The sequence below is a fragment of the Melanostigma gelatinosum genome (assembly GCF_949748355.1).
Source record: "Melanostigma gelatinosum genome assembly, chromosome: 1".
In the NCBI taxonomy this organism is placed as follows: domain Eukaryota; kingdom Metazoa; phylum Chordata; class Actinopteri; order Perciformes; family Zoarcidae; genus Melanostigma; species Melanostigma gelatinosum.
Genome location: NC_136634.1, coordinates 10,994,221 through 11,017,549, shown reverse-complemented (window position 1 = coordinate 11,017,549; position 23,329 = coordinate 10,994,221). Strand labels below are relative to the sequence as shown.

General features: G+C 45.1%; 1 protein-coding gene across 1 annotated transcript in view; it reads left to right on the top strand.

Annotated features, from left to right (window-relative positions):
- roraa (RAR-related orphan receptor A, paralog a) overlaps positions 1-23,329 on the top strand; it is a 43,642-nt gene that overhangs the window by 10,910 nt on the left and 9,403 nt on the right. Inside the window, exons 2-6 of the mRNA XM_079274275.1 lie at positions 17,985-18,070; positions 19,549-19,690; positions 21,832-22,230; positions 22,848-22,969; positions 23,075-23,207. Coding sequence (XP_079130401.1) covers positions 17,985-18,070; positions 19,549-19,690; positions 21,832-22,230; positions 22,848-22,969; positions 23,075-23,207 — 882 coding nt within the window. The remainder of the gene's footprint in view (positions 1-17,984; positions 18,071-19,548; positions 19,691-21,831; positions 22,231-22,847; positions 22,970-23,074; positions 23,208-23,329) is intronic.

The following is a 23,329-nucleotide window of genomic DNA, read 5'->3' as shown; positions in this document are numbered from 1 at the left end:
TTTTGGCTAATGACACACTCTCAAAGTAGTCAGGTAAGAGCGAGTGCATCGCTGTGCCGGCCGCCGCACCGGACAGCGGCTCAGATCAACATGATAAAGAGGGACTGATTGAGCTCCGTACATCCACAGGAAGCTGAGCATTGGGGTTTAAGGTTATCTGGACAAATCAGACTCCTGTTTCCATTCATCGCCTCCTCACCCACCAGCCAGCCCTTCCTGGGCAAACCAGCAAATTATCAATTCTGGCAAGGGAATGCCTGTGAATCCTAATGTCATGATTAAACTTTCATATCCGTCCAGGGGAAGTGCTGCATATACAAAATAAGCGATCTCGTTTTATTTTTCAGCACTTTCAGTAAGGCTGTCGAGATGGGCAAACGTAAACCCTTCAATGGGGTTAGATGGGGGTGATCCTTCACTCAAATCACTCTATTCTTTGTCTCAGGGAGCATAATAAGTATTGACTTAAAATAAGAGAATGTATTTAACATGCCGCCGTAGTTATTTACATTGCGAGCATTATTCCACTGCATCTGTAAACAGGCTGAACCCCCAGGCCTCAAATTTTAAATGTTACTTCCAGGGGTTGATACCCCTGCAATGTTACCCTTGGCTGGACATGCTGAGTGGATGGGAGACAACGTGAGGGACAAGCAGCCTCAGTCCAACAGCGAGCCAGGCCTGGATGTGGCCATTATGTAAGATGGTCTTATCAGGCTCTACCTCCTGCTGAGCCACAGCTAGCTTCCCTCTGCTCCCCCTTCCTGGTGCTCCCAGAACATGGGCCTTCATTAGCAGGGCTAAATATCCCCCTTCTCTGCAATCTCTATCATTTCTTGCCTTGAGGCAATCCGATAATTACCTGTTCTCATTTCCCCTCCTTCTGGCCAGCAGGGAAGTGTTCTGACTTGCATTAGTTTGCATGAAATATTATCAGAATATTGCACATTTCTCCATCCTGCAGCCTCTGACACGGGAAATATAGAGTCACAGGAGCTGTGATTGACAGGTGTCTGTCTTTCATGTTCCTCTGAGAATAGCTGCTTTGTTCTGGAGTTACAGCAAGAATTTTGACGGAAGGAGGAATGAGTGCGTAATGTGTATTAAGGCTTTGTTGCTTTGTTTAACCTCCGTCTGCCATTATTTCCGGGCAGTATTGTTAGGCGTTACATCAGTCTTTGTTACCTACAGAGTATGTGTAAAAGGAGTCAGAGAGTCATTTTTAAAATTGAAACGCATCAGTGAGTTTTCCCCATGCAAAAAACTATCAGCGTTATAATAGAGTAGCATCTTCCTCTCTGTGAATCCTGTGATGGTTTTGCGAGAGAGACGGATGAGTACATGGCATACGATGCCCGGGAGGGGAAGACATCTTGAGTGGATATGGTCAGAAAGCCAGGAATTCCATCCAGCGGCACATATTCTGTCTAATAATATTCATATCTATCAGTAATAATTTCCAGCAGCTTTGGATCAGGAGATGGATGAGCTTCACCACTAAAAGCGAGAAGCTTCACTCAGCCTAACCTCTGCGGTCAGTAAAAATCATGTATGACAGCTCTAACAAGCAAGAAACTGCATCTGATCTTGATATGATGCAGCATGTCCTTGTGTTTTTTATATGAATGTCTGCTACTGAAGCGCACATATTCCTGCTTCAAATATTGCGGTTTTTAGAAGGTAATGTCATGCATGGTATTTGCCAAAATGCATCTGTTTCATGGCAACGCAGCTATGAACATGACAGTTGTTGCCAGTGAAGAGATTGATTGGAGCCAATTTAAAAAATGTCTTTAAATGTCATTCACGAATGGGTATTGAAATTTAAAAGGAACTTGTGTGTTAAGCAGAGGATCCGTCTGATACGGAGTTGTTGTTGATGCATGAGCTTAAGCCCATTCAGTGTCTCCCCTCGCCGTGCTGTGGGAAGCAGTGATGATTTTGGACTTTGTGACGGTCACTCTAATCTCTAATGAAGGCTCGTCCCTGGCTCTGCTCAGCCCTCTGATAGCAGAGCAGTCGTAAACAGGCCTGTCAGAGGGATTGCAGCGCTAGCAGTCCAAATGGCAAAGAAAACCCCAGGGACCAAGCCATGCTAGCATTATGGTCTAATTCAGATATAGCTCGGAAAAGACATGTGAGCAAATCCTTCTTCTTTGGCCTCTTAGCTTACTGCGTGGCTGAATCACAGTATACTGTACCTTTGGACTCACTTTTTCATTTTTTTGAATAAATATTACCCACATTAGTCCAAGTACATGCGTTAATGTACATTCCTACAACACGCCGTCAGTTGGTCAACATATCCTCCAGAATAAACTGAAACACCATCAGACTTATTTCAGCTGCGAATAAACCCTCAGCTTATAAGATTCCATCTCAAATTGACCATAAAATGAGTGTTTCTAAATTTAGTCACACCGTGTTCTAGCATATGCTTCTTTTAGTTTTACAACATTACCATACAATTGAAGACAGTTTCATGTTTAAGATTCGGTGCGAGATGTAAATGTGTGCTCAAATGATTCTGTGAAACTGATTACTGGTTGCTCTGTGTTCTGACACATCCTGTGCTCATGCAGCATGTGCGACAGCTGGTTAGTAATTAGAATAATCTTCTCCCTGGTAGTGATTTAGCTTTCATGACTGCAGCTTACCTCAAATTGAAAAGAAATTTATAGATAAATGCCTTTGCTGTTCCAGCAAATTATACCGCTGTAACTCAAAGGAGCCAAGTTGTTTATTTTGGTAGTAAAAGAGCAATCAGAGAAAACAAACAAAGCTCTTTATGAGTGCTGTCAGATTAATAATGATGCTACCCAGCGGTGATGATACAAACGATTATTTTTCAGCACACTCTGCCTCACCACATCATGGTAATTATAGATACTATATCATTATTTTATCAAGTATTCACTACAGATTATCAGGATAATTGAAGCTTGCTCCAGGATTGCCACGTTCACTGTGCCGCAAACTGTGAATTGATGTGCAGGTCAGAAACACACACACACACACACACACATTAGCGATGAATCAGTTTGGTGAGTCCATCTTCAATCTGTGTTTTAGTGAGCGTGTGTGGACATACGCACAAAGATCAGTTGACAGTGTGAAGATGAGGCTACACATGTGATACATTGTTTTTCTCCCAGCTTCTGTTCTGGTATATCTGGGCAAATCCCGTGGTGATGAGGCGTAGAATCTGCCATGGAGAAGACATAAGCCTTTCATATGCACAGTAGAGATAAGAGGCAGCCATTTTATCAGGCGAGCTGTCGCTCCAACATGCTTGCATGTTATGTGTCCCCGGGAGCGCCTCCGGAAACATGTCCCTTTAATGACACGGCCCATGCTCACCAAGAGGACGCCTGGTCTGTGCCGAGCTCTAACCTGACAATTATGCCAATTACACCGGGCAGCAATGTTGACAAACACACCAGGAGAATTGCTGCAGTCGATTGGTAGCTGTGTTCCGAAGTGCCCCGCTGTGACATCTTCTGTAATTTAACTAGCATGGAGGAGAACTGCAACGGGTTTTCTCGAAAATTCCCCAAGCTTTATGTTCTTTTGTAAGAGGGCAATGTTTGTGCCAACTCAACAAGCAGAGAAATGGATCTAGTGTGTCAAGAAGGCACACAGAGAGAGCGAGAGAGAGAGAAATCATTCTTCCCTCTAGTCACCACTGTATGCAATTTGTTTCGATTCATAAAGCGTGTTGTGTTTCCTGCCGGGCCAGGGCAACATGTAGAAAGTTGTTGTGGATCATATTGCCTCTGAGGATTAGATCCCAAATACTGACCCAGCACCATTAGCTGCTGCTTATGTAACCCTTAAAGAGCACTACTGTTGGCACCTGAGTATGAAGCTTAGCTGCCTGTGAAGTGAAGCAGGAGACACTGCCAATACGGAAGCATATTAACATATACAGTGGCTGCTCTTTGCTACGGCATGATGTGTGCGTGCTCGGTTATACATAAAGGCTTTTTCAGCAGGTTTTTTGAGCAAGAACAGCATTGTACTGCATCAGCCTATTTGCAAAAATTCAGTTTTGATAAGCATGCATCTTTTCAAAGAAAAAAAGATGATGCCCCTTTTATTTTGGAGCACATTAACCTCTTGCCACTCTGACGGCACAGCTTCCAAGCACAGCGCATGATTTTTAAATTTCCGTCTCAAAAAAACAAGATTCTATTTGATGGGCTTGAAATTGTCATTTCACACCAAATCAAGTGGATGTTAAATTGAAAATAAGATGCACATATGAAGTTTTTAGAACCAGATATTTTGCCACATTACTGGTTACTACAATGGTTATTTTGTCTTCTTTTTCCCCTGTTATACGGCAGCAGTTTTTAGCTGTGATTCAACACCTTGCAGGGAGCTTTAAAGGCAACAACAACTGCAGATTATAGTTTAACTCTGAGGTCAGGAACTATTCTATAACAGTGCACTTGAGCTCCGGTTTGGTCGTGTAAGCACAGGGCTGAGAGCAGCTGAGGTTGTGCCTTCAGCGTGGTTTGTATTTTGAGTTGGAGCTGAAGTCAGACCTGGTCAATGTGAAGTGTCATTGCCCACTGAGAGCATACTATACCTTTTGTAAAAGCACTGTGATACACGATGGCAGCCAGCAAAGCAGCCAGGCTGCCTCTGTTGGCCTGGTCGAAGTAAACCGAGCTCAGTCCCCACATGTCCCCTTCACTTCTCTTACATAACATGCTGTTAAGCTGGAGTTAGCAAACATTAGAGGTCAGCTGCTTATTGTAACAGTGGACCATGTAGTCATTCACTGGAGCAGTATTCACAGTCGAAAAAAATGCAATAGCTGTGAAAGGCAAACAATGTTTGCTCCTCCTGCCATTTGTTGTAAGTTGAAAAATAAACTGTATGATTGATTTTTTTATTGAGTTATATTTTCTATACAATACTGAAAAAGCTCATGATGGAGGGTGTGTTAAATGTAAAGTAAGACTGGACTGACGTGACTTGTTCGATTCTGTCTCTATGCCACCGCCCACACCCAGCCCTTTGTGATGTCCTTTGTGTGTCTCTAGCCTCGAGGACATGATGTTTTCCTATTACCGTATCATGTTAGCGCAGTCTAACCAGTGCTGCCTGTTAGAAATGTCTAATGTCCCTTAACAATGACGGTGCAATGATTCACAGCTATGTTTGATGAAGAGAGGCTGGGGAATCCATTAGTGTCCATCTAAATTACATCAGCCAAAGCACTGACACCAGCCTGCAGTCCACTGCCAGCTCATTGATTAAGAACTGTTTCCAATGGCCTTATGTAACTGGCTCTCTGCATTAGGCTAACACGGTTGCTGTTCTCCTGTCATTGGCAAGAAGGGCCATTGTAGAATACAGTTATATTTCTCTCTTGTCGGAGGGAAATTAAATAAAAGCTGCCAATGTTAAACACCAGATGACTCACCTTCCTAAATGGGAATTGAATAATGTAGGAACAATTGTAGAGGGCAGGCGATGTAGCAGATTTGTACATGTTGGTGCTGTAGCATGCTGCTGAAAAGGACTGCATCATTCAGGATAGTCATCAAAAGGCATCACATTGTCCAATTAACAACCACGAAAACAAACCTTCACTTCCGTGTGAGTTCTGAGATGTTTTCAAGGCGTCGGAAAACAAAAAGAAGAAGAAAAAAACCACATTTGAAAACCAGATTTAGATTGCCGTTGGAAGTCTCCATCTTAATTCAGTCGACTCTCTTTAAATCCCCCCTTTGGTTGTGATAAAAGAAAAAGCAATGTCAATCAGCTGAGCTAATGGGAATGTGCATTTTTGTAATTCACTCAAAGGGAATGGTAAATTGAAAGGAGTTTGCAACCTTTTAACACACCAGCGCTGACAGTCAAGCTCCATTATCTGACAGCTGGAGAGGTTAAAAATAACTGTGCTCGCAGCAAATTAGACGTATCATTTGGCTTCTAAGTGAGAGATGAATCTTTGTGTGGATGCTCCTGCCATGCCGTGACACAGGGGCAATATATCAGACTGTGTTTGCCTGTCTTTCTCATGAACTCCAAATGGAATTGTAAACAGATGAAGCAATTTTACACCAAATGTATTCTCTCCGAGTCGCTCCTATGCTACAGTGAGAAGCCTGGCTACCATAGACATGTACATTACTGCCCCATGCACTCTCAAGCCAAAGTACATAAATCATAATTTGGCCGCCTGCAGGGTTATTGCTGTCGCTCAAAGCCAATCCTTGAAGTGTTTTATATGTGTGTTTTTTTTATCTGACGATAAATCTGCTGTTATTGCACATACGTTGGGAGGACTTTTCAAAATCCCGCTGCCTTGTATTTCTCAGATCCACACAACGATCAGCTTTATGAATCTCCATTCTGTTTGTCACAGTCAAGTTTTCCATGTCATTCGATAGCACCTCGCCTGGGCTTTATGCATGCATTTTATGTCAGGTGTCGGAAGGTGGGGTGTCGGTTCCCATTTAAGATGGTAAAAGAAGTGTGACTGGGGGATCCTTGTTACAGTAAGGTAAGTAAAGAGATTTCCATGGGAGGCTTAGGTGACAGCAGAGGTGTAGCGTTTCCTCTAAATACCTAACAACGTCATTGTTAATTCATAGCTATTTAATCACTTACTAGTAAGTGCAGACAGGATGATCTTTGTGTCATGTTGTCTCACAAGGTAATCTCTTGTATTTCCTTGCTTAAGACCCATGCTCTAAATTTGTCACCGACTGTGTGGAACCGCATTCCCCCCCCCCCTCCGAGTTTTAAGATGAGTTTTAAGTCTGCATATTTACTGAGCTCAGTGTGGCCCTGACTCAGTCTGCTTGACATGATTTATCTCATCCTGCTTAACTGACAGGTATTGATGTGATACAAGGATAAATGCAGTAGATTGATGGAATTAAAGCCCACCCTATTGTTCCCATGCGGTGCATCACTGACACATGTGAGACTCTTGTCTCTCATTAAAGAAAATAAATGCTTCAGGCATCCTCCCTGCAAAAGCATCAAGTTTGTGTGTGTGTGTGTGTGTGTGTGTGTGTGTGTGGGAAGCTATCTCAGTTGTTTTCCCTCTCTATAATCTCTCCCTCCTTGTACAATGGATTTAGTCTGGCCTTGAATGGGAGAGAGTACAAATTGCAGCTGACTCTAAACAGCTGGGCATTCACCCTGTCGACGGAGCCCTGGTCATATGATTACATTTAACAAACGGGCCAAGACCATTGATTATCTAATCAACTTTCAATTATTGCTTGTGAAAAGGCCAAGATCACAAGTACAAGTGTTGCATGCTCCGTTATTGAAGTGTGGTTGTGTTATACCCCTGGGCAATCCTCCTTGCTTCTTATGTGATGCATCTAAGCCACTGAAGAAATCGAATCTAAATAAGAGAGAGAGAGAGAGAGAGAGAGAGGCTTTCTCCACTTTACGTGCACAGGAGGCACTTGCATCTACATTTTTAGGGAGCCAGTGTGTTAACTCTATATTTGGATTCCACTGGAGTGGATTAAGGATTCTTTAATGCAAACCCACGGGATTCTCTGAGACATAAAAGAGGAGACTGTTTGCATCCATGCTATACAAATAATTGCAGGTTTCAAATCTAGTGTAATTTCAAGCACCAGCTATATAAGTGTGGGCTTTGATGTACAAATCCACAATTCATGGAGGATTAGCACCCCCAAAGGTTAGCAGTTGCTAATTACAGGAGATTGGTTATACATATCTAACAAGGCAAGAAGACAGCCTTAATAAATGTGAGGATTCATCAGGAAAAAGAATAAGCGACTGTGATAAGCGGACGGATGTATTTGAATCACCATAGATTGATACCCTGTAATGCCCTTCTTTATACAGTGAAAGGAAAGAAGCACTGTCTCTTCTATTGTCTTTACAAACAGCATACCTTGTGCGATATGAGATTTTCAAGATGCATTTGTGAATGCTGATTTGTGCAATCATATGAATTAACCTCTCGGATATTCTTCCTGTGTCTCTTACTGCAGCAACTTCTCTTTCACTGTATTTTTCTTGCAGCGTTCTGTGCTGCATTACCATAATCCTTGGTTCCCTTCCACAAACCACCACTGGCTAAATGAATCTATTATTTTTGCCTGGAGCCATAAAGATGCAACAAAATGCAATGCATTGAAGGGAATAAAACTTGTGATAAGCTGCACATTTTCTCTATAATAGCTTCTCTACAACAGACTGTTTACTCATAGTTGGAAGTATCAGTGCACTTGACCTTTCAATAATCTGAATATTGTAAGAATAAAAGTGTGTTTCAAAACCTAAACCTTGCCAAGAAAAAAAAAAAAAAGTACATAATTCAATTCTGCACACAGTCATTTAGTCAAGCTCTGGCTCTCTGGCTCCGTGTGTTGTTGGGTCCCCTGACCCACGATGGCGGACCTGGCCAGTGTGGCCTTGTGTTTTCATATTGCCCTAAATTAAACATGTCCGAGCCGAGGCAGGCACTTGCTCTGCCGGAGGAAACGCTTTTTCATCTCCTAATGAATGTGCCTGAGGGGGTCCCACAGGGGGCTCCACTTCACCCCTCATTAGGCGGGGTGCTGCCTCTGCCTTCATGCTGAGGAGCAACCTCCTGGAGAGGGGCCTCCCACTTCATCTGAACGTCCCACGCTCCCCTGCCCTGGACCAGTGGACTGCACTCCACTCTCTCTCTTTTTTCTTTCTCCCTGTCTATCTCTCCCAGTCGTCCACTACTTCCTCCTCCCCACCAAGCAGCTCGTCTCATAGTCGTAGACCAGAGATGACAGGGATGAGAGGACGGTCCGTGCTCCTAATGTCATTTTAATGGCCTTGTTCGGTCTGTTGTGGTTGTGATTTATTGCTATACACACTTCTAATGTCCTCCTAGAGGTCTACTTGACTGTCTTTTTCACAAGTCAAAGACGCTATTGTTTTAGATCTCATAATGAGGAACAGGTTGACAAATTAATCAGAACTGCACTGGGATCTTTCTTCCGACCCTGCTGTCTTCATTATGGACTCAGACTGACATGTGCGCTATGACAGGCGCTGAGGGCCAGACATGCTGTGCAGCGGCCTTGGTTAGCAGGAAGAAGTGAGGAGCTGAAGAACTGTGGAGCACCCTATATCCTGCTCTGGCTTAGAAGTTCCCTCTTTCTGCAGCACTGCAAAATACCCACTCTCATGTGGAAAATATTGACAGCTTCCTGTTGTTAATGAAGCAACAAAGCACAGACAACTCCTGACTGTTGTGAGGCAGCAGCAAAGGAGAGAGGGATGTACTGGCTGTCAGCTGACTCCAAGAGCCTTCGCAATGGCTGCAGAAAGGGCTGAAGAGCCGATTGTTATACCGGGATTAGAGCACCGTGGCACATTCACCGGCACTCAGGGAAGCCGGTGTACCAAAAGGTAGCAGCGAGCGCTCGGGCCTTCCACTGTAAGCAAAAGCGTGCATGGAGGGAAGCATGCTTTGTGCATGGCTGCTTAATCCTGCCATGTTAAACAAAACCAGGCCAGTGTTTGTCGGACTATGAAAACAGCAGTGCAGGGGGAATGTGCCTCACACGCTGTAAGCAGTCTGTGAACTCTGTGTGGCAGTAGACACTCCTCGTGCACCCCTGTCGTCGAGGAATGCCTTTCATACGGTCTGCTACAACTATAGGAGAGGGAGGAAGACAGTGGAGTTACTCAGCACCTCCTACACAGTGGGAGCAGAATTTGTGCTTATTTTTGCATTCAATGTAAATTTGTAAAAAAAAAAAACAGGCAACGTTTTAGACAGTAACATACATGGCCTTCTTTTAAGCTCGGTGACAATTTAAACGGTAATTTGAACGGCAAGGAGAATGAGCATTAAGGAGCAGCTAATCGCTATAATCACTCGATGGCCACTTATGTATACGGTTACTAATAAAGCCACAAAACACAAGTGACAAGACACTTAAGCAAGCCATTGACCATCAATGCCTCAGTCTACTGATACTGCCACGGGCAAAATGAAATAAACTGATTGATTTTTAAAGTGTGTTGCAAATTTCATCACAAGTAAATATTTTACATGGTTTGCAATCATAGCATTTCAGTTTAATCATTTAGTAGCATTGCGGATAAATGATGCATGATGGAAGTGTTCACAGTCACTTATTATTAGCCAAGGGCGCTGTATATGGATTAGATAATTGCTCTGTCTCACTTTAATTTCCTCTCTGCACCTGGAAGAAAGGGCCTAGAAAATATTTGAATTGTGTGTGCGTGTGTGTGTGTGTGTGTGTGTGTGTGTGTGTGTGTGTGTGTGTGTGTGTGTGTGTGCGCGTGAGCATGAGCGTGTGTGTGCATGCATGCTCATAAGGACAAAACAAAAGTGGTCCAGGTAAAAACAGAAAGAGCCCAGTGAAGCAGGCTCTTTGAGAGAGTTCTTCTCCTTGGTCCCCATGACTCCGGTGATCTGTAGAAAGGTTGGGTGCTTCTAGTTTCAGCTCTATCAAACTCTGGATCTTTGAGCAGCAGGATTCAGTATCACGAGCGAATGTAACAAGGCTCATTTGTCTCAATCACACGTCCCTGGTAGTATCGGCTGGCCATTGATGTCATTCATCTTCCCTGTCCTTGCCTGCTCTTTTTGTGGCTGATGAAAACCGAAGACCTTCAAGCAGAATGTCAGTGGTGCTGTAAAAAGTGTTCATCAGCTCAGCCGTAAAAAAACTATCGAGTAACCGCGCTGCTGTGTGCATCGTTCATGAAACTCGTAGACGGTGACGTTCCTGATTCCATTAACGGTAGACAGACCTGTTCACAGTTTTGGAGACTGACTTTTAAATTTTTGAGATTACAATACATTTGAATGATACATGTGCATAGGAGTTAAAAGCTTCCAAGTTTCCCTCCACAATCTGATGTAGCAATTCAGGGTGACTGAGAGATAAAACATTAACAGGCTGCAGGCGACAACGAGCTAACTAAAGACGTAGCTTAAGGCATCTGTATTGTTATAATGTTACCTGCAGTATAGTATACTCTCAATGCTAATTCCCGTAGTATAGGAACAATTTAACCATCACAATTTTTAAAGGATCATTTTTCATTGACACATACTTTACACTGTGGACCTCCTTATTTTCTCATTTGTAGAGCTATTACATGATTTGATTTTTTACGCCCCTCAAATTGTTTTCAAATGTTTTGGAATGAAGCTCATCTCTTGATCTATTAATGCATGTGCTGCGTGCCTGCCCAGGGCTGGCTTCAGCTGATGTCAGCTCCAATGGAAATACTGACTCGCTCCATAACTGCAGGCTTATGCTGAGCTTCCCTCTTCGATGGAGCAAATCAAGATCATGATTACTATCTGGCCCATGCAGCCGGTCTGCATTGTCTGGAAACATGTTTTCCTAAGGAGACCACAGAGGGACAATTACTGTCAGCTGAACTATTCAGCCTGCTCTCCATGTGTGTTCTGGCTGCGTGCCTCTGACCCACTGACCCTGAGCACCAGCATGAGATGGGACCTCCAGCCTCCCTTCTCTCCCCCCCCCCCCCCCCCCCCACACCCCCGCTACTCTCTCCCCCACTATCTACCATAACTGAAGCACCCACAGATAGACTTTGCATGTGTCTAAAATGCACATGAAAATTGCTCATATATACTCAGTCACCCCTGTAAGTTTTGATTTCTTTGTGTGGAACAGTAGAAAAATCCGATTCAAAAACCCACCGCAGAATCCTAGTTGTCTTCCAGAAATGCATCCTAATACAGCAATTATAGGAGGAAGGAAGTTGTACAGTGTGGCAGTGGCAAATTCCCTGGTGCAACTGAACAAGGCTCTTTGTTGTTATGTAAAGGTTTCTGCGTGTAATTGCAGTGGATGTTTTGGTGGATTCATTATTTATATATTCCTGTGTTTTTCTAAAGGAGCCTACTAGGCTGCTGTCCCTGCAGGGAGATGAAGAGCTGAGAGGCGCTTAGCTAAGGAAATGTACCACAATCGAGGCTTTAACCGTTGCCTGCTTAGGTCAAGTGGTCACACTAAAGGTTCAGAAGCATTCACACGATCCTCCGCTGAATCTTAGAATTCAGACAGCAGCTCCTGCACCGGTCAATCAGTCGGTCCTGTGTGATTTCAGCCTCAGTGATTTTGAGTTTCGGTGCATCCCAATGCCTTGCTGCACAATGCATGAGTAAAGCAAACAATACACAAGCAACTCTGACTCAGACTTGTAAAAAGGTATGTTTCCCTTCAAAATGTACGTCATTATAATAGAGGATGTATCACATTTAAATGTATAAAGGGCCCAAACCAAATGATCGAAATAGTTAGACAAAGCATGTAAATATTTGCAACACAGATTTTTTTATATTCAGCTCTCATGACTCTCTCTGACGAACTAGGGGCTGATCGAATGCATAAGTGAGTGCTGTCTACAGATTGTATACTGCCATCAGAGTAAACAGTGTGAGTCTTCCCCCCCCCCCCCTGGCACACATGTACGCCCGCACGCACAAGCTCGCACACACAGAGGGGGCGTGCTCTCCGGTTCCCAGCACAACTTTGCTTGCTTGTCACTGCAGTCACAGACAAGCAGGGAATAGGTGGGGGGGGAGATAGATAGAGGGAGGTAAGGAGTGATGGGGAGAGAGATTTGAGCTCAGGTGGGGCAGACAAGGGAGGGGAGAGGAACGCCGCAAACACGCTACCCTTCATGGTGCTCGTCTGCTCGGTAAACCCAGGCTTTTGTTGTTTCCCCTAGAGTGCAGGCGCGCAGACTCCCAGTCAAGAAGCTCGTCAATCTTTGCCACAACAACACATAAATTAGTGCCCAAATTACTGTTACGCCGGTGGAGACAGAGACATGGAGAGAGATGTCTTGTGCTGCGGTTTGGGAATACATCTTCCCTTCTCCTGCTCCCCCTCATAGAGGGTGTCAGAATGCACTTCAATAAAACAGTCAAGTAAATACAGGGAGAGACATGAAGAGAGACGCACTGCTGTGTTGTACAGGCAACTGAAGTTGGGCAATGTTGAAATATTAATAGGCCTCACACACAAACAAACACAGAGATGCACGCTTGAGTTCATCCAAAAAGCAGCCAAGGGCAATGGTCCAGACCTGAGCTTTAGCAGAGTCACTGCACTGCTATGAAGGAATAGTAGGGAAAGACTGAAAGAGCCCATCTTTTGAAACAGAAATATCTCTTCAAATATATAGCCGGTCTCTCGTGAAGGGGGATCAAAGCTTAGGCAGCTAAATGATTGGGGGGGAATTAGCAAGACGCAGCATGGAGACATCACAATGTGTCAATTACGTCTTTCCTTGCTCTAATCCCTCTGGTCAGAATATTTTTTGACGACTTTGGCGTGTTCATAGGTTGAATGGAAGCTGTTTAAAGTGATGATACACAGTTTTGGTACAAGCGCCGTGTGTTTTCTTTGTGCTACAAACCTGTAAATGCCAACAGCTCTATGGTAACATGCCAACAGCCTCCGATCCCTAAACAAATAACACATTCATACTAGTCAGCCTGTGTTCCGTGCCACAACTGTCCTTTGCCGCTGACATTCAAATAACATTTCTTCTGCTGCTTAAATGGGAATAAAAAAAAGTATTGTGTTGTGCAACTTCACATGACAACAGAGCCCCGGTATTGATGAAATGAGGCAGAATTCTGATTCCAGCTCTTGTTGGGCTGTCGTCTCGCCACAGCTAGATCTGACTGTCGTGGGTAACTGTTTAAAGAAGACTCTTTATCAACCAACAGCTGATCTCCACAAAATGAAGAGCTGCACATAATGATGGAGGAACATTTGCCTGCCGGTTCAGTGCCTCCGGTGTTTGTATGTTGACCATGTGTACATTTTTGTGCTGAATGTCCTTTGGTTTTGTTGCAAAAATATTCTAAACGGAGGCTGCATGAACACAGTTTGTCTGATAGGAGAAGAATTGTTAATCTGCTCATAACGCTGGGCCCTGTTCAATTCCTTACATAATCTCTGACATGAGCCCGCTGGCTTGCGTCACTCTGCCATTGACAGCTGTCAACACAACACGGCCGACGCACACAAATACACACTCACTTACTCACACACCACCAAGCGCGGAGAGGCAAATGTCTCGTTGTTTTTTCAACCGCTTCACATGCTTTCGTTCAGAACGATGTGTGTTGTAAATGAGCCAATGGAAAAAAACAAGGGCTCTGCATAGACAGAAGAGAATACAGACGCCCCCGATCTCAGACCTCGTTTATTGTACACGTCTATCCTGAATCATCAGGCCATGAGAAAATGATTTATTGGTTCAATCGAGTAATGGGTTAAGCTCTCAGCATTATGACGGTGGCCTGGGCATGGGTCTGTAATGTAAGGGATAATCTTAATCCTTCGATGTTATGTCAGTAGTCCAAGGGTTCAGTGGAAACAGTCAGGAGATTTTGACTGGTGATTTTCCATGTTTGCACAAGCCTGTACGATATTCTGTTTTTATTTTTGTTTTTTTTACCAGCATGCCGTATCTATCTGATGCTTATACCAATATAAACTATGACAGGACCCCAGTAAGCTGTTGGTATGTTTGGCAAATTGATGTGGGTGTTCACATTTGACTGTCAGTCTCCAGGTCTTTGATAATGCAGTGTAGTTGTAGCAGTGGGTTGAACTCAGGGCAGTGGAGAAGACAGTGAAGGGCACTGGGTGAACATGCAGAGGCCTGGCTGCCCTATTGTGCATGTGCTCTGAGTGACACGTCAGCCCCTCAAAGGGCCTGCTAGTGTGGTGAATCAGTGTCCTTGAACTGCTCGACCACAGGCAGACAAAGAACAAGCTTTAGCATTCGGCTTGACTGTCTCCTCTCTCTGCCGTGCTCATTGTCCAAGACACCCACGCCAGGCTGCACCGCTGCATACAGGAAATCAGTCTTGAGCCGCCGTCCGGCCCTTATGATTATGCTGTGGTGTGATTGTGCTGCAGTGTGATTCACACATACATCTTGGCGTCTCAGCAGGTGTCTTTGAAGTGGCTTGCATGCAGAGGCCATCTCAGTGCTGTGAGGAGCGTCGGGCTGCTGGGATGGGCTTTAGCATGGCTGCCCGTCTAACTGTGCCTGGCTTTGATGTCGTAAACAGTGCAGGCAGTGCTGGCTGGCAGGGAAGCGTGCAGGCAGGCAGGAAGGCGGGCAGGAAGGCAGGCGGGCGCAGTGAATGGGATCAGTGGCACTGCGCTGGTCAAGCTCAAGCGAGCCAGCAGCTGCCTGTTTCACACCAAGAGGCAGTTAACACCGCAGCTCATGTCAATAGATATTGACTGCCAGATTGGGAGTGCTTATGAGCGCATGCCTTTTTGTTTGACTGAGTCTCCTGTGTGAATTCAGTTTAAATCATCCTCAGTGTCTAAAGTGTAGCTTAGAGGCCCCATGAGCAGTCACACAAGAGGACAACTTGCACAGTCACAGACATACAAATCTTGACTCGGGCTGATGAAGTAGGTGACTTCATGGTGTATTTGATCTCCATTGTGTCATTGCTGGGTATTTATCCTCCTTGGCCCCTCTCTCCACATCTTTTTGAAAGCAGCTTATCCTAGTGTGGAAATGACTCTGTGTTCAGACTGAGGTCTTCTCTCATACAAGAAACGACAGAGTCTGCCTCAGCCGGTCCAGAGACAAACCCTTTTTACTGTTGAGTGCACTGAGCATTCAGGGGCTTGTGCAGTGGTGGAGTGAGAGGGTGTTAGCTGGTGAGGCTGTGTGCACTCAGGGTCTTCCTGCTGCAGATAGGGCTTTGTGAGGCATGCTCGTGGATGTGTATGCCCTGCCCGGCCTGGCACCCTCGTGTCGCTACTCCCACTGCTTTCACCTGATGTGGCACAGCCTCTGTCAGGCCTGAGCGAGCGCCTAGCCAGCTCCGCTTCTTCAGGAGAGATGAAGGCATCTCACAGCAATGCTGTGGGGGTGGGGGATGCTAGCAGCAGCCTAAGCCTGGAGCTATCAGAGGCTGGAGCTCAGAGCCAAAAGCCTGTGGGCTGGATAGGGTGGGTGGAAGAAGCTTGGCTTACCTTGGCAAGACAACCATAGCCACGGCCCTGCACTGCCACCCAATGGCTGGGGCCTGTCACTACAACCTTTAGCTCAATACAACCACAACTAGTCATAATTACGGCACGCTTCAGTTGTTTTGAGTGCATGTCAGAACAAATGATCTAAGTAATGAGGCTGAAAACGCGAAAGGAGTCGAAACACACTGCACTGCTAATGCTCATGCAGGGAGAACACAAAAACAAACAATAGAGTGCACCCATACAGAGATAGACCGAACCGAAATAACAAGCAACTGTGCACAGTAAGGAAAAGATTAATTATAAATTAACCCTCTCCGTTAGGTTGTGGAAGCCCGCCTCCTGCCTGGATTTCGCTCTAATCCGGGCCGACGAGGTGCAGTGCCCTCTATTGTACGTGAGAATCACAAATCGCAGGAGGTGTCGTCTGGAGGAGAATTAATTGTGCATGTTCCACCACTCCCTTTTGTTCATTTTACTAAAATGTAGGCTAATTCCATGTAAACATGGCCGGTCTTGTTGACTCCAGCAGCGCGAGGAGAACAGACACAGACTCCTGGATGAATAGAGTGTGGCTCCGGGGTTAGTGGATTAGAGGCTCTGTGTTAAGGGCCTCTCCCGGGCATGCCTCGGGGACAAGGACATTATCCACATGACACGTTACAAGCTCCTAGGCAGATGATTAAAATGGGCAGGGATCTTTGGATTGAACTTCAGCAGAAGTACTTTTGATGTGATCAAACTCGTTTAAAGAGGTCGGTTGTTAAGGTGTACGAGGGATATTTGAAGCTTCTAGTCTTGTGAAGAGACAGTTAGGCCTGGCTGGAGGGGAGAGGCTGATGTAACACTTTGACATCGAATTTACCGCCATGTTTTTAATTGTTATCATTTTTATTGCATCTTATTTAGGCAAAACCATAATATTCCTCCCCTAATTGGTACAGACTGGTGTTGCAATAGCTACGCATGCTCTGATTGGTTGGCCACATGGCTGGTTGGAGAAAACCATTACATTGTGAGAAAATATCCTGCGGTGATCTTTCCTCGATTTAGATCAGATAGCGGTGTTCGTCTGGCACTGTACTGCACTGTTGGGATAGTGGGACTGAGATGTTGGAGATGTGGAGGAGGGCTGTGAGATAGAGATCTCTAGAGGGAGAGAGAGGGGGGGGGAGGTGGAGGTGGAGGTGGAGAGGGATGTAGCATCAGTGGCTGCAATGATAAAGCTGAGAGCAGTGGGACGAGCTGGGAGTTCTGTGTCTCTGACGTCTGTGTGTTCTGTGGTGTTGCCCTGTGGTCTGCTCCTGAAGAGAAGGCCAACGATGGATGAGGCCTGTCCTCTGTGTGCTTTTGTCCTCTATGGCGGGTGAATCACAGGCCTGTCAACAGCACAACACCACGGCCACTGAACACTTTTTCTCGTAGCGTATACAGACGGACACACTCACTGCCACCGCTCCGTCCACCACAGGCCATGTTATGAGTCTGTGGCTTCAGTGGATTTAGTCCTGAGGTTCTTATGATTTAGAAGTTTAAGAGGCTTCATGAAGTCTCCTCATGCTCCTAAATGAGCCTTTGTCACTGCTCCAGGCTGGTATTAATATGACTGTTCTGTATTTGGGTTCGTGGGTAGATGGGTTTGTCCTTGTACAAGTTGTGTTTGACACTTTGTTTACATTGGCTGCTTGTGAGGACTTAAAATGTCCTCCTCTTTCTCACACACACACACACACACACACACACACATCCAACTCTGTAAATATTCAGCTAATGCTCTGTGGAAGTGAGGATTCAAAAGCCACCGGATGAGATGTTTTTAGAAGCACAGTGCTCTTTCATGTACCAACATGGATCTATGGCGAGGGTGTTGTACGGTGACTTGTGACAGCAAAATGTTGATTTTTTTATTTATTTATTATTTCTTTCATTTTCTTTTCTTCTCTGCAGCTCAAATCGAAATAATTCCCTGCAAGATCTGTGGAGACAAATCATCAGGCATCCATTACGGCGTGATAACATGTGAAGGCTGTAAGGTAAGCATCAAGAGACTGGAGCTGTTTGTGTCATGGGAAGTAGTGTTTGTGTGTGGGTGTGTGTGTGTGTGTGTGTGTGAGAGAGAGCGAGAGAGAGAGAGAGATCTGAGAGGGGGAAGACAGGGAAATTTGTGAAGGTATGGAAAGTTGCTTGCTAGGAAAAACGTTTATAAATGTTGCTGAAGCTTTACAATGATTTGGAGAGGGACTGCGAAGTGTGAACACAAAGAACATCGTCATTAAAGTGGTCAAGCGCCACAAAGGACATCACAGAAAAGCACAATTAGTAGGACAAAGTCATCCCTCTGCCTTGCTCTGCCTTTCCCTGCAGGGACATGTCTTTTTTGCTTCTGCTGCAACATGCTCTTCTTGAAATAAAATGATCAAAAGGAGAGTGCTTTGAATTGTAGCAGATTGTTGGCTATTTGCTACAGTGTTGCTTCCATTGAAGCCGCCTTTTGTACTGTTTCAAATGCACCAGCCATTCACAGTGAGGGGAATTTTGTGCTTAGAGTGTATTCTTGTCCCAGTGCTTGTCACCAGGCACATCATTAGCATTCCTCAGCCAGCCTGCACCTTTGCTGTTTGCTCCTGTGTGTGTGTGTGTGCGTTTATGTGCGTGTGCGTGTATGTGTGTGTGTGTGTGTGTGTGTGTGTGGAGAGAGAGAGAGAGAGCGAGAGAGAGAGAGAGCGAGAGAGAGAGAGAGAGAGGTTCCTGTTCTTCCAATGCTACTCTCCCTCACACAGGAGCTGGAAGGATCAAAACACTAAAGAATAAACTGCTGAAATCTATCTTTAATGATTGCTAATTAGTCCAAGGCAGAGAGGCCTTTAATGATATGTGCGAGTACAAAAGTTTGGACCATAAATCATAGCATTATTAAAGAGTGCTGCTTGTCACTGGCAGTTATAGCCTGTTTCCATAATGGCTTCCATTATAAAGCAACTTGGCAGCTGTCAGCTGTTTTCTTGTAATTAAACAGCCAATGAGCAGCTAATTAAGACATATGTGTATGGAGCAGTAGAGTGGGGCATGTTAATGATGTGCTGGAATCAATTCATTAAGTCAAAGGATGAGGAATCCAGTCGGTGTGCATTCGCAATCCTTTCGCAATCCTTTAGCACTGCACATGCCAGTGCTGCGTTAATCAACACTAATAGCCCCACTGAAGAAAAATACCATCCACTGTTATCATTCCTACCCAAACACACTACCCTCGTACACACTGGTGAAAAAAACACTCTATGAATGCCAGATGTAACAGCCAACGGGAGTAGTATTATCTAATCTGTTTGGCAGCAGTAAAATAAAAGTATCACCACCAGGAATACAGTATATCACTGTCAATCGGTAATGAATTTTGTCAGCACTAAAACACTATGAAAACATGAATTGATCCTTCAGTCCCAGAACATTTTTCCTCCCACGGTGGTTCATCTAGTAACCCAAAGTGCTTCCGTGCCCCTCTTCTGTACAGGGCTTCTTCAGGAGGAGTCAGCAGAGCAATGCAGCCTACTCCTGCCCCCGTCAGAAGAACTGCCTGATCGACCGCACCAGCCGCAATCGCTGCCAGCACTGCCGGCTGCAGAAGTGCCTGGCAGTGGGCATGTCACGAGATGGTAAGTGCTTGATGGAAGAGGTGGGCAGACTCAGCAGGGGGGCATGGTGAATCAGGGGAGGTGAAGGGCCTGGGTTCAAGCGCCTGTGTGGGCAAGAATCCGCTCTGCTGAAGTGTGTTTGAAGCAGTGCTTCAGGGATGCTGTTGTGGACTCTGACCTCCCTGTGAAGGCGGAGCAAGAGAGGAAAGAATTTCCTCAGGGGATCAAAATATTAATGTCATTTTATGAAGTTATTGGTTGTGTTTATTTGGGGCTCATTATTTATTACAAAAAGAATCAGTGAGGACTGGAGGAGTGTTTAGTGTAAACTTCTAGTCATTATCTTCTTGCGGCAGGAAATGAAACTTTTTAACTGTGTAACTCTTTTGCAACTCATAGCTGCTTTTACGTAGTTAGTTGGCCCTATATTGATATTTTACCAAAAACCGACATTTTGGTTTAGAGACAAAGAAAATACACACACACACACACAGATAATGACGACCATTATTCTCAAAGAGACACAATAGACACATCGCAAGACAATGGTGACGTGAACACATGCTAAGACGTCAGTCTGTGTTCAGTGTCTGCCAGTAGCAGGTGAGTGCTTTGTCTGTGGGACTAATTTGTTGCTGTGATAGAAACTAGGTTTGATGAAATAGGAGGTTGTTAGAGGTTGTCATTAGTGCTGCTGCAGCTGAGATGCTGTAATGGGAGCACACAGGTGGGGATGTGTGCTGGAGGGCTCCTGCTGTGCCAGGCTGGTCCACACTGGGCCAGTCCAGACTGGGCTGAGCTGAGGAGATGATATCAGAACAAAGCAGATCTATGATGTTTTTTTGTTGTTTTTTTTAAACACACACAGGAATTCACACCGACAAGAGAAAAGCTGAACAGACATGGCTGAGGCTGGCATAGCTTTATGCACACTGCTTTGTTAAGTTCAGTTACACATGCATACATATTCATGAATATGAATGAACACAGAAGTACATTAGCGCTTATGAGTTCCTTTGCATAGCCAGACACATGCACACACACACACACACACACACACACACACACACACACACACACACACACACACACACACACTCACTCAGGACAGACGAAGGTGACTCTTGCTTTCACTCAACACACCAGAGCCCATCTGCCCGCACTCTCCTCCTCGCCGCTCCACTCGCTTTCCACTGTGCGTAGACAAGCACACACACACACACACACACATAGACACACACACACACATAGACACACACTGTGACCGGCTGACATACTGCCAGGCCCCCAGAACTCTGGCCAAGGATTCACATTCTCAGTGTTTAGTCTGGAAACCTTGAAACAGGAGGCAGCAACTTAGCCCGTCTCACGTTTGAGTGGCTGGTAAGCTGTTCGTCACTTCGTCACTTCCCACTTCTGCCTCTGCACTTATGAAGCTGTTCATTTGTTTAATAATCTCTGTCATCAGTGATCCCTCCTGAACAATGTAGATTTGCTTTTTTGTCATCAGTGTTTTCTATTGAAAGAGTATATCGCTTTTACTGTACTGTACATTCGTACTGTGGAGATTGATGCTAATATCAGGCGTCTTTTGGTCTCATAGTAACATACAACTTCAACATACATGAGCGTTGTTTTACTTTGTCAGGGGAGGGCATGAATTGACTCTGAATGTGGTACACAATTTATAGTAGGTAAGGAATTAATGTGCCCCATAAATCCCGAATTCATTCCTTTTCTCTTGTCAACAAGCAATTTCTTCTGACGGCAAGAATTATGTTTTTGTTATCGAAGTCACAATTTAGCCAATAGTGTGAAATAATATGATTAGTTCTAATAGTAATCCCACTGTTTTAGGCATTTTCTAAACATGACATGTACAACATATCTTGTTAGTATCTAGAAGGTTATTGAATTAAGTTTGTTTGCATTGGTAATTCACCCCACTGGTGAGACTTATTATTTTACTTATTATAAAAAAAAATGTTAAGACAATAAAAAGTAAATAAAGTAAAGTAAGTAACACATGAAAGTTAGACATTCTCTAATTAACTAGGGCTTTCATAATGTTTTGAGTACAAGTTATTGTCAGATATTTCTGGTTGATTGTTTGCAATGTTTCACTGGAGTGTAACACACGTTTCGTCCTGCTATCATCACAGCGGTGAAGTTTGGCCGCATGTCAAAGAAGCAGCGAGACAGCCTGTACGCTGAGGTCCAGAAGCACCGGCTGCAGCAGCAGCAGCAGCGTGACCGCCAACAACAGCCCGGAGAGGCGGAGCCGCTCACACCTAGCTATGGCCTCTCAGCCAATGGCCTCACCGAGCTCCATGACGACCTCAGCGGCTACATGGATGGTCACACCCCTGACGGCAGCAAACCAGACTCGGCGGTCAGCAGCTTCTACCTGGACATCCAGCCATCTCCTGACCAGTCAGGCCTGGACATCAACGGCATCAAGCCGGAGCCCATCTGCGACTTTGCCCCTGGCTCTGGCTTCTTCCCTTACTGCTCCTTCACCAACGGAGAAACCTCCCCCACCGTGTCCATGGCTGAACTAGGTAAGTAGCAGGAGAGAGGCAGGGGGAGACGAGAGGAGAGACAGCAAAATGGAGGAGGGGGGGGGGAGAACAACTCAACCGTGGGGCAAACGACACAAAGGTTGCTTAAAATAGCAGGAGGTTGGAGACTCATCTCCAACACTCATTAAAAGAGCCTCTTTTTTGTAATTAGTTTCCATTAATTAGGGCCAATCAGGATCCAGCAGGGCAGGCGTCTGGGGAAATCATTTTTTTAGGCTCCCCTGTGCCCAGGAACTCCTTTTAACAGATGTGTTTTCAAAACCATTTAAATTCTTACACTCAATATTTCTCTCAGAGAAAATGTGACCTTTGTTTCAGTGAGTAACATGGCGCCCTCCTCCTCGCCATGCATTTGTGTCATAACTAGATTGGCTGTGCCTCAACCTTAAGTTGTGAGCTTCCTGCAGGCAGTAAAAGAGGAAATATCAACAAGCCTTTTCCCAGTCAAAAAAGCCCACGCGTATCTGCCTCTCCTCCTTTTTGAAAGCTCAGTAAAATCTTCTTTTCCTGTGGCATATTTCATCAGTGAGGTCTTCACTTTCACATATCCCTGTGAGTAACATTCAGATCTCAGCTGTGATCTTCTTGTATTGCAGAGCACCTGGCCCAGAACATCTCCAAGTCACACATGGAGACATGCCAGTACCTGAGGGAGGAGCTGCAGCAGATGACCTGGCAGGCCTTCCTGCAGGAGGAGGTCGAGAGTTACCAGAGCAAGGTACCACGACCACAAACGGGCCTGCGCCGGCCTCCACGGCAGTAGCAGCTATCGAACCCATTGTTTTAAAGCTGATAACCCATTCTCTGTCCTATCTCTTCTTAGCCCCGGGAAGTCATGTGGCAGCTGTGTGCTATCAAAATAACAGAGGCCATTCAGTATGTGGTGGAGTTCGCCAAGCGCATCGACGGTTTCATGGAGCTGTGTCAGAACGATCAGATAGTGCTGCTGAAAGCAGGTATGACAGCCTGTCAACATGGCCTGCTGCCGTCAAACTCACCCACCACCAACCCCCCCCCCCCCCCCCCCCTCTGGCATTGTCACAAGAGCGTAGCTGACCTGACTGCACAAAGTCCTCTC